We start from the raw sequence: 11,802 nt of genomic DNA, 5'->3' as shown, positions 1-11,802 counted from the left end.
TGGCGTCACAGCTCACAGCAACCTCCAACTCCTGGGCTTAAGTGATTCTCTTGCCTCAGCCTCCTGAGTAGCTGGGACTATAGGTGCCCGCCACAATGCCCAGCTAGTTTTTGATTGTTAGTTGTCATTGTTGTTTGGCAGGCCCAAGCTGGATTCCAACCCTCCACCTCTGGTGTATATGGCTGGCACCTTAGCTGTTTGAGCTATAGGTGCCGAGCTGCCTCAGTGTATCTTAAATTTAGGATAAATACTCCACAGACAAAAGTCTACCCCTAAACTTACATGCACAAAGCACCTTCTCATCAAAGCTGATGGCAGACCTTTGCTTTCATACAGGAAGAAGCCTCCACAGATGCAAACTGTATGAATGACAAAAACTGATCTACCTCGGTCGGCGCCTGTGGCTCAAAAGAGTAGGCGCCAGCCCCATATGCCGGAGGTGGTGGGTTCAAATCCAGCCCCAGCCAAAAAAAAACTGATCTACCTCATTTGTAATTTTTTAATTGCTTTAAAATTTTTAAATGCTTTCCTTTCTCTTTTTTTTTTTTAAGAGACAGAGTTTCACTTTATCACCCTTGTTAGAGTGCTATGGCATCACAGCTCACAACAACCTCCAACTCCCGGGCTTACGTGATTCTCTTGCCTCAGTCTCCCAAGTAGCGGGGATTATAGGCAGCTGCCACAATGCCCAGCTATTTTTTTGTTGCAGTTTGGAGGCACCTGAAGAGGGAAAAAGCATTGGGAGAAAAGTAGACCAAGTGATTTCCGCAAAGGTAGAGTATGGCCAGCACATCAACATGATACTCACCAGCACATCCACATAGAGGACCCAGCAGTGTTCCCGAGGACTGATGCAGAGGGACTTCAGGTCAACGCTGCTCTTATTGTTAAATATGCGGTACAGGGTGTTAGCGATCTCTGTGCCAAGGTCATCACCTCCTCGACCTTCAAATTCAGGAGTAGCGTTGGCTGAACTACACAGAACAACAGTGGAAAAGCTGCATGAGTCTTTCCAAATGCCAAAAGCAAAAGAGCAAGGCTTCATTCCAGTTTCCTGTGGAATGCTGCAAGAACCAGGAAAGACAGGGAAATGGGGAAAAATGGCACCTGCCACCTTTCCGGCCTACAGGCACATGCACTAAACCAGACCAGCACTGCATTGGATTTGTCAATGAGTATGATGGGACTTCCCAATGACTCCTAATAGAAGCCATCATTAGTCAGAGAGAAACAAGAGAATGATGGCATTGTGAACTCAGCCGTTAATGATTAACTCTCTTATCTTCCGAGTACAATAAATATTCTTCTCTGTCAGGCCTAGGAAGCTGGGAGCCCTAGAGAATCAAACAGCTGGCTCACAGAGGGGTTACATCATAAGCTCCATCCCTAGTTTCACAGTTTTAGAATGTGCTATGATACTCTCAAAACCAAACCCACAACATAAGCACAGTGCCTTTCTGGAATGATTTAGAAGACACGTGTGACAGTCTACCAGTTATGCCATAAATGTTAGACTGTCACTGTACTGAAGAGAAGGAAAATGAACAAGGTAAGAGAAAGACTGTTGGCTGATTAAATCTGAGGTTACACCTTTATTTTATCTTATATTTTTCAGGAGAAAAACTTTTTTTTTCCTTGTTGGCTTCTTTATACTATGCCAAATTCTTAATTCAACTAAGAACTATTAATAATAGTATTCGACAGGCGTGGTGGCGCATCCCTGTAATTCCAGCACTTAGGGAGGCTGAGGCAGGAAAATTACTTGAGGCCAGGAGTTCAAGAGACCAGCCTGGACCATGTCTCTACAAAAAATAGAAAAATTAGCTGGATGTGGTTACATGTCTGTAGTTTCAGCTACTTGGGAGGCTGAGGTGGGAGGATCACTTTAACTCAGGACTTAAAGCATGTAGTGAGGTTTTTGGGGGTTTTTTTGAGACAGAGCCTTAATTTATCGCCCTCGGTAGAGTGCTGTGGCATCACACAGCTCACAGCAACCTCCAATTCCTGGGCTTACGCGATTCTCTTGTCTCAGCCTCCTAAGTAGATGGGACTACAGGCACCTGCCACAATGCCCAGCTATTTTTTTGTTGCAGTTTGGCTGGAGCCAGTTTGAACCTGTCACCCTTAGCATATGGGTGGCATCCTACCCACTGAGCCACAGGCGCCACCCAACATGCCGTGAGCTTTGATCATGCCACTGCATTCCAGCCCTGGGTCAAAGAGTGAGACCCTCTCTCTAAAATAAACATACACACCCCCTATTTGCCACTCTAAAAACACTACTCAGAAGTTTTTAACAGGATATTTTTGAGAGTTTTGGCTTAATACAAACCATTAATATGTGCGTGAGATACATAAACATTACAGTAATCATTTTACTGTAATAATAAAGGTCCAGAAAGGTAAGACATCAGCTATTTCAGTAAGGACTCTATAAAATCACATATTAAAACTTTCTGACCCCTCATCCAGCTGTGAGTTACCCAGCCTGTGCCAACCACTGGAGAGCTACAGATGTAGACCCAAAGCTAGCACTTCCAGTGAAGTAAGGAGTTTTATGATAGGAAGCAAACTGAAGTGGGGGGGTAAGGGTAATAGGAGACCTCAGACCAGGGATGAGTAGGAGCTGGTCAAGCCACAGAGAGGCAGGGGGACTCCTGTAAAGCAAAACCTACGTGAACACCCTAGGCTGCGCCAACTTCACTTATGTAACCCTAAAAGAAATCTCAATGATACCGGTTTAAGAATGAATCCTGAAACAGACCACATTGTTGAATAGTTAACTTTGCTTCTCCCACTGTGGCTCAGTGGGTAGGGTGCCAGCCCCACACACTGAGGGTGGTGAGTTCAAACCCAGCCTCGCCAAACTGCAACAAAAAATAGCTGGGCATTGTGGCGGGCGCCTGCAGTCCCAGCTACTCAGGAAGCTGAGGCAAGAGAATCGCCTAAGCCCAGGAATTGGAGGTTGCTGTGAGCTGTGACGCCATAGCACTCTACCAAGGGCAATAAAGTGAGACTCAGTCTCTAAAAAACAAAAAAATAACTTTGCTTCTCTAATTACAGTCTTCCCTTACCACTATCAGCCAGCAGAACCTCACTTTAAAGTCCCCAAGAGAATCTAATTACTGCCATGGCAACCTCACTGTTCCCTCACTGCCTCGGCTAAACACAGGCATCGAGCAGTGAAAATCAGCTCATTTATGGCGAAATAACCAAGTCACCAGGGACCAAGTGTTCACTTTGCACAGCCAGCAAAACACAGCCTGTTTCTAATTTAAACAATAAGCAATCCATACTAAATTCCATGTTTTAAGTGCTTAAAAATCCATCTATAGAGATCTCTGTGTAGACAAATCCAGTCAGAGATGCTTATTCTCAAAAATGTTTATCTTTTCCTGAATGCGTCGCAGTCCTCCTGGGTGTGGCTCATTACTCCAGGATAATGCACTCACTCTTCTATAGCCCTAGGGAATGGTTTATAGAACTCCCAGCTTCCAACTGTCCAAATTAATCTACCTATGAAACCATGCCCTATTGTGGGTTTCTGCTTTTGCCACTAGACTAATTTAAAATGGAAATTTTACCCAGCTTTTGGTTAAAACAGCTTTTTGGTTTTTTAAAAACAAGTCATCTTTTCAACATAGTTAGGCAGGCAGAGAGGAAGGTTTGGAGAACCAGGAGCCCATGGAACGCTCCTGCGTCTGGATGGTACCCCTGCCATGCAGCGACTCTAGGGAGGAGGCTGGGGAAATGGAAGGTAATTAATTGTTCCGGGTAGGGAATAGGATACAATGATTTAAGTAACATAAAACCCCAGAGATCCCCAATTCTACCAATGGATGAAGGGAGGGGCTGGTGTATAGAAATGAGGAGCACTCATCACTGGAGTGCTCAGAGCACAAAGATCCTTTCCAATTGAAATGTAAACCTAGAAAGGAACTTAGAGGGCTAAAAGACCCCTTGGGTCTCTAGGGGCTAAAAGACCTACAGGGTTAGCCAAGTAACCAAATATGTCTGAACAAAGGGCCACATATAATTAATAGGGAAAATGGAGTCTGGGGCAAACTTTTCAGCCCTCACAGCATTTTAATTTACCTTAAAAAAAAAAACTCTCTAAATGAAACAAAAATCTCACAGGTAGGATTCAACCTGCAGGATGAGAGACCCCAGATGATGTAACTCTCATTTTATAAGGAAGGAAACATAAAACCGTTTTTTTGAATTTAGTATGAACTAGACACCATTCTTAGGCATTTTTGATGTATTAATTCATCTCATTCTCACCACAACCCTAAGAACTTTTAACCCCATTTTATTTTTATTTATTCATTTAAACTTAATTGTAGGACAGTATTGATCCCATTGTAGATAAGGAAACTGAGTCACAGGCAGGCAATGTAATTTAGCCAAGGTCACATAACCAGTAACTAGGGAGCTAAGACTCTTAACCCAGGCAGAGTGGCCCTTATCTGCTATGCTCTCTTGTACTGTCCCAGAATCTGTAATTCCACATGCCTGGCTTGCAGTCTAACTTCAGTCAGTTTAGATTTCCTTGGGCTTATCTTTTGCCGCAAGGTACTGAATAGGTGCTCTGGTCTTGGGACTTATTACTAGACCACAAATGTTGAAGTGTACAAAGAATGCAACCAAGGGAAGAGAACACTTAATAAAAAGCTTCTCTGTGTAAGAGAGAGAACAAACATGGACTGGTAATTCTAGACCCTTGTTCATATGCATCACAATGTATTCTTTCAGTAGGGGAACACACTTGGCTTTTCTGGGCACAAAACCAAATGTTTTCTGCATTTGTAGTTACCAAAACTAATTAAGACTCTGAATAAAGCATGACCCAGTCCCTCTTCCAGAGTTGTGGGAAATAGTTTACTAAACTAGATACACTAATAAAGACCCTGGGAATGCTTCCCCTCCCAGCTCTCCACCTCTCCTGACTCATCACTTCCACCCTGCTCCACCTGCTAGGAACATTTCTGGTTTTACTGGGGTAGACTGAGATCAAGGCCTTGTCTACCTAGAATGGGACTGTAGACACTGGGCCCATTGTTGCTTCCCCTGCAACCAATCTAGCCTACAAATCTATGGAATCTTACATGTCAGGCCAGGCCCACAGCAGAAAGTGTGACTTAGTGGGTACTAGAAAAAAACTAACTCAAGGTCTTACCCCTCCAGAAGTCACCTGGCCCCAGGGCAAGCCTCAAGGCTGAATCCTGTGTCTCTGTATGTACCCACGCTCATTTCTCAGACTGCAGAAGTTTCCCTATAAATGGGTATCAGAAGAGCAGCGCATTCTGAGTTTTTCATAGTTCTCTGACATTCCTAGGAGAGCTATCTCATCATCTCTGGAGACTCTGGGCATGCCTAGCCTCAAATGGCTTCTGCAGATTTCCTCTATGCTTTGCCCCCACCCCCAAAGCTTCAGTCAAGAGCACTGTTCCCTTTAAGAAGCACAAAAGAGGCAAGGAGCACAGGGTGCAAAGATTCTGGCTCAATATGAGTAAAACAAAAATACAAATTATCACACTGTAAAGGAGTTAAGACCCCAAGGGGAAGTAGCAAGTGCTGAACACAGTGAAATGTTTATGAATAAAAAAGTCTCCTAAACTCGCTCAGTTAAAAACCCAATCCTCTCTGAGTGCCCAAGCCACACTCTTAACCAACCAACTGGAGGGTTTGGAGAGTTGAGGAGGAAACCGATGGTCCTCCACCTAGTGGTAGCCCAGAGTAACACATTAGCTCCCTAAATTCTTATCTTCCTCTGGGATTCACATGGACACCATCTTTCTCTAATTTTTCTAAGTTCTCATTTAAAATGACCTTTTCTGAGGTTACAACTAGCACAGCAAAGATACGACACAGGAGTTAGAAGGTCTGATTTTGCTCCCATTTTAGTGAAAGTGCTTCCAGGCAGCTCTGGAGCGGGACCCAGGGTTAGTGCAGCTGGGCACAATTTCCAAAGGGCTGTGAGACTACCAAGATTTTTCATCTTTCCAAAATACAGGGTAAATTATGGGAAGGAGAAATAATGTCTACCTCAGCTCCATGTATTATCATTCTAAGCAGACACAACTAAAGTGAAGTAAGTTAGCAGAAAAGCAATTAGTTTTCTGAGACTACTCTACCACTGGAAATTTAAATAAAAACCTGGAAGTTGTTGATAAAAAGTTAAATCAAGCAAGGCTCAGAGTGCCAGAAGGGACTTCTCCCATCTTCCAATTACTTTCCTTCCACTGGGTAGCAACTATGTTTCTCCCTGGTGGAAAGGCCAGTGCCTTGAACTCTCCAGCAGAGGCTCCATGCCTGCCACGGGAATGGGGGTGTGGCAACCTTACTGTTGACACATCCACAGGTTCCCAGAAGCCATTCCTATTTGCTGGATCAAAATAAAAGGATTTACTTTTTTATGCAATTAAGAGTTGCCCCTAGAAAACGCAAGTGAGGTGCTGATACAGATGGTGGCAGCCATAAGTGCTTGGTAACCTCTCCCATCCCTAAAGGAAAAATGGGTTTTTTTGAATCTCTCATAGTGATTCCACCTGCTGAGCTGATCACATTAGTTGAGCCACTTAAACTAAAGTGTACTACCACCTCGAGACTATGCAACTTGAGAAACAGATTCAGGAGAACTACCTGGAATGGGAGATCCTCAGCCTGCTGGGACCCTTCTAAGACTTACAAAGGACGAAAAGAGACCAGCAAGTAGAAGCTACTCTCAGCCAGTAAAGAGAGGCTACTTCCAAAGGCAGATCTTGAGAAGAGGCAGCTCAAAGCCTTCTCTAAACTGGAGTCACTTTCCCTGTACAGCGGGACAAAGAGACAAGAGCAGCAGGCTAAATGGAGTTATGCTCAGACACAGAAGCACAGTGAACTGTATCTGTTGTCCCAGCCGTCTGAAGGGTTGTCCCAGCCTCTCTTTGGTGGGGTTGAACTGACTGTCTTTGCTCTGCCTAAAATGAAAGAGGTAGAAGAAAATGAAGGGGAAGAAAAGGAAAGCAAATGACAGCTCCTCACACATGGTGTCTGCTCCTCAGTGACTATTACTGCCCTGAATTAGGCCCATCAAGGGTAGGAAAGGCATTTTGCTTCCTCCAAGCACTATTACTGCCCTAAATTAGGCAGATCGAGGGTAGCAAAGGAAGGGATAAGTTGAGAGTTTGAACAAGGTCACCATCATCCATAGCAATTTAAAGAATGGGCCGGCTCGGTGCCTATAGCTCAACCGGCTAAGGCGCCAGCCACATACACCTAAGGTGGCGGGTTCAAATCCCCAGCCCGGACCGCCAAACAACAATGACGGCTGCAACCAAAAAATGGGTTGTGGTGGGCGCCTGTAGTCCCAGCTACTTGGGAGGCGGAGGCAGGAGACTCGCTTGAGCCCAGGAGTTGGAGGTTGCCGTGAGCTGTAATGCCACAGCACTCTACCCAGGGGGACAGCTTGAGGCTCTGTCTCAAAAAAAAAAAATAAATAAATAAAGAATGGGCCAATTCAACTGGACAGCTCAGACTGGTGAGAGCTGCTGAGTAGAACCAGGGGAAGAGACTGTTTGGGGGGCTAGGGCAAGGGGTAGGAACGGGCTGAAAAGAAAACTGTCCAGAAAAATGAACATGGATAGTTCTGGGACCTTCAAGTACAACATTCTGTTAAAGCTGGCTTCTACAGGCTGCATGAAGTAGAAAAAGCCAGGCGTGGTGGTACATGCCTGTTATCCCAGCTACTTGAGAGGCTGATGTGGGAGGATCACTCAAGGCCAGGACTTCCAGACCAGCCTGGGCAACATGTCATCACATTTTTTAAAGGTAGAAAGAGCAACGATTCAGAGTCAGACAGACTTAAGCTGGCAGTTTTAGCTATGGGACTTCAGAAAAGTCACTTACCTTTTCTGAGCTCCATTTATTTGTTAGCTCTCTCACAAGGTTACTGTGAGAATCTACTTCTGTGTTTGGAAGCGAAGATTGGAAGACTGGAACTCACTCTACAAAGTAGGTCAGCATCCGTGCAGAAAAGGTCTGCCAGAGCAGCCTGCAGCTGCTATCTTTAGAAGGGGCTGTGGGCAAGGTTGGCCCAGGGCTGGTATCTGGGAACCTGGCTCTCAGAGTGTTCCCAGTCGATAGTAAATGGGAGGGGATGGTCCACTTACCTAGATCATGCAAATAAGATGGCTTGTGCTGAACACTTGCTTTCCTTTTAAAAGTCTGAAATTTTGGCTGGGGGCAGTGGCTCATACCTGTAGTCCTAGCACTCTGGGAGGCCGAGGCAGGTGGATTAACTGAGCTCAGCAGTTCAAGACCAGCAAGAGCAAGACCTCATCTCTACTAAAAATAGAAAAACTAGCCAGGCATTGTGGCAGGCACCTGTAGTCCCAGCTACTTGGGAGGCTGAGGCAGAAGGATCACTTGAGTCCAAGAGTGTAAGGTTGCTGTGAGCTATGATGCCATGGCACTTACCCAGAGCAACAGAGTGAGATTCTGTCTCAAAAAAAAAAGTCTGGAATTTTATGTGTTAAGCAGAGGGTGCCTACGTGACCAGACCCCAATAAAAATCTTGAGTGGTAAGTCTATAATAGGTTTTTCTGGGAAGCAATATTGCAAATAAGTTACTGCATTTCATTGCTATAAAAACCTTAACTGTAAGTACCATTATATGCTAAGACCTGGGAGTCCTTCTATCTCTGAATGTAGAAGCAGTCTTGGGAATCCTGACACAAAATCAGCATTATACACCTACACTTACCATCAGCCATAGAGATCCTTACCTACCCTTAAAGAAGACCTGCTGTCACCACCTACCCTCTAGAAGCAAGGTAACAGAAGATGGGACCAGGATACCACCCAATAAAAAGCCCCAATCAACCCCTAGAAAGTGGAAATAACAAGGTGGGGGAGAAACAGTATTTATTGAAAGCCCATAGGATCTTGTGAAGCAGAATACACACACACACACACACACACACACACACACACAGAAAAGAAGTCTTACTCCATCTTCATGTCCTCATCTTCACTACTCTCCTATTTTATTTGCTTATTTTTTGTTGTTATTGTTGAGACAGAGTCCCACCCTATACCGTGAACCGAGTACAGTGGGGTCATAGTTCACTGCAACCTCAGACTTGGGCTGTGGGCATCCCACTGCCTCAGCCTCCAGAAGCCACTGGGATTACAGGGGCTTGAGGCAGTGCCTGACCAGGTTTTTCTTTTTTTTTAATGATTCGGGGGTCTCACCCTTCTCAGACAAGTCCCACCTCAACCTCAAGCAATCCTCCCGCCTCAGCCTCCCACAGTGCTGGGATTACAGGTATGAGCCACGTCACTTGGCTATATTTTAGATGAAGAAATTTAAGTACAGAGAGACTGAGTAACTAGCTTCAGGTTACACAGCTGGCCAGAGATGGTGGCGTGAGATTCTGGCCCAGGGCTGGCTGCAGTCACTGCTGAGCCCTTATTGTCCCTGCATTCACGCCATCTGCCTAGCTGCCACTTCCTCAGCCTGTCAGGCTGCTCAGCTGATCCTTGGCCTCGTCTGCCATGCAAATCATGAACAGTTCTGCAGAGCTAAAGCAGGCAGAGGGCATTTTAGACCACATGATCCTTACTATCTGTGTCTGACATTATTCAAAGCACCAGAACACATATCACTTCACTTGATCCTCATAACCACCATATGCAGAGCTTCCTGGAAGAAGTCCTCCTCTTTCAGACAGGGAAAATAAGGCGAGGTGATCAAGACAAAGGGAGGACTTGAGCCAAGACCTCCTGGCACCTGACACACAGGAGGAGGTCAGTAAATGCCTGCCGGTGGCTGAACAATAATTAAATAAGTACAAAATAAAAGGGGGCTCCACAGGAAAGAGGCTCGTTTTCTGAATCTTCGTCTTTTAAATTATTAAAAAAAGAAAATCTGCATAGTACTGACCAGTCAACAAAGAACTCCAAGTAGCCTTCGTTCGGTTTCTCTAGCTTCGGCGTCCCCATTTCTGCTTTCACTCCCACCAGGATATCTGTGTGACCCTGCAGACACAGGCAAGAAGGGTCCTCACTCAGGACGGGCAACCAGGAACTCCATCAACTTTCTCCTCTTCTGGACATACACCCCAGGGGGACTCTCCAGTGCTGGCACTTGGAAAGTGGCCTTTTGAGGAGGAGAAGATTTCTTCAGATCTGGATAGACCCTCTCCCTGGGGTTGGCTTGGGTCTCAGATTTCTTCAGGCACAACCTACGCTCTAAAAACCAGGACAGGTCTGCAGCTAGCTCTCTAAGGGCTACCCACTTCTCCCTGGGCATGAACTGTGGCCACAGTACTCACCAGCTTGACTCTAGCAGACCCGCTGGTGTTGGACACGACGTCGGTTTCCACCTCCACACATCGGTAGTCCTCACATCCACGGCCATCCACGCGGAGATCTTCCTAAGTGCAACAACCATAGTCCTAAGGCTGTCAGCCCACACCAGACTCCTAACTGGTTCACTCCCTTCTGCCCCAGAGAAGAAATATGCAATACAACTTCTCTTCTCTCAGTGGATTATCCAAAATCCTCCTCATACCTAATAATAACATTTCTGTTTTACATACAAGTCTCAAAGCTGAGACTTGTCCAAGTTCCTATAGCTAGTAAGGACATGGCTAGGTTTCCATGCACGGTGTGTCTGCAGAGTCCACACTACTACAGAATATGCAAACAAAACAAACGAGATCTGAAGAAGAGACAAACAAACCATCTCTCTCCAAATCTGCAAGTCTAAAATCGTATCAAGTGCATGTTGTCAGAGCTACAGGTTACAACAACCTGATTACAGCTCTCCTAACACCCACCCCCCCATTAACAAAATCTACTCTGTAAACAGCCAAAGAAATACCCGATTTTCTAAAAGAGGCATTCTCTAGAACAGAGCTGGCTGCAGTCACAAACTAAGGCCCACAGACCACTTGTTTTCACAAACTGTTTTCCTGAAGCACAGCCATGCTCATTCATTTAGGTATTATCTGACAGCTCTTGTGCTACAGAAGCAGGGTTGTGGTTGCAGCAGAGATCATATGACCCGCAAAGTCCCAAATCTTCAACATCTAGCACTTCATAGGAAGCCTGCCAACCCTTTCTGCAGAAGACGGTATTTTTATTTTTTTGTAGAGACAGATTCTCACCTTATCACCCTTGGTAGAGTGCTATGGCGTCACACAGCTCACAGCAACCTCCAACTCCTGGGCTTGGGCGATTCTCTTGCCTCAGCCTCCTAAGTGGCTGGGACTATAGGCGCCTGCTACAATGCTGGGCTATTTTTTTGTTGCAGTTTGGCCAGGGCCAGGTTTGAACTTGCCACCCTTGGTATATGGAGCCAACGCCCTACCCCATGAGCCACCGGCGCTGCCCCAGAAGATGGTTGTCAGGGTGGTCTATGCACTGTCCATCCTTCCTGCCCATTTATGTATTTCTTCAATGACTTATTTATATCAGTAGAAGTCACAGATACCTCTTTTATGCTATGGTTACAATCCAGTGCTATCATTATTTATTTTGTTGCCCAAATGTTGCAGATTTGGCCACTAAGAGCTCCTTTGGGTGAGTTCCTGTGCTTTTGCAACATGCCTCCAACTTCTGAATACTCCCTTCTTTCTGACAAAACAAGATGTTCCAGTCTCTTATATTTTCCCTGCCCCAGCCCTGGGGGTCAACTCTTTAATATTGAAGAACGATACTTAAAAACCAGAATCTGGGCTCGGTGCCTGTGGCTCAAGCGGCTAGAGCGCCAGCCACATACACCCAAGGTGGCGGGTTCGAATCCCCAGCCCG

At 45.5% G+C, this 11,802-nt stretch overlaps 1 protein-coding gene across 2 annotated transcripts in view; it reads right to left on the bottom strand.

Moving 5' to 3' along the window:
• EXOSC7 (exosome component 7) overlaps positions 1-11,802 on the bottom strand; it is a 34,930-nt gene that overhangs the window by 10,649 nt on the left and 12,479 nt on the right. For both annotated transcript variants that reach the window (XM_023515908.1, XM_003794511.2), the window contains exons 2-4: positions 10,320-10,421; positions 9,929-10,023; positions 809-974 (exon numbers count right to left, since the gene is read on the bottom strand). In XM_023515908.1, the coding sequence (XP_023371676.1) occupies positions 809-974; positions 9,929-10,023; positions 10,320-10,421 (363 nt within the window). The remainder of the gene's footprint in view (positions 1-808; positions 975-9,928; positions 10,024-10,319; positions 10,422-11,802) is intronic.

Source organism: Otolemur garnettii, unplaced genomic scaffold (genome assembly GCF_000181295.1).
Source record: "Otolemur garnettii isolate 467f Iridium unplaced genomic scaffold, OtoGar3 scaffold00082, whole genome shotgun sequence".
Taxonomy (NCBI): domain Eukaryota; kingdom Metazoa; phylum Chordata; class Mammalia; order Primates; family Galagidae; genus Otolemur; species Otolemur garnettii.
The sequence above is the reverse complement of the archived record's forward strand: the minus strand, read 5'-3'. Positions and strand labels throughout refer to the sequence as shown.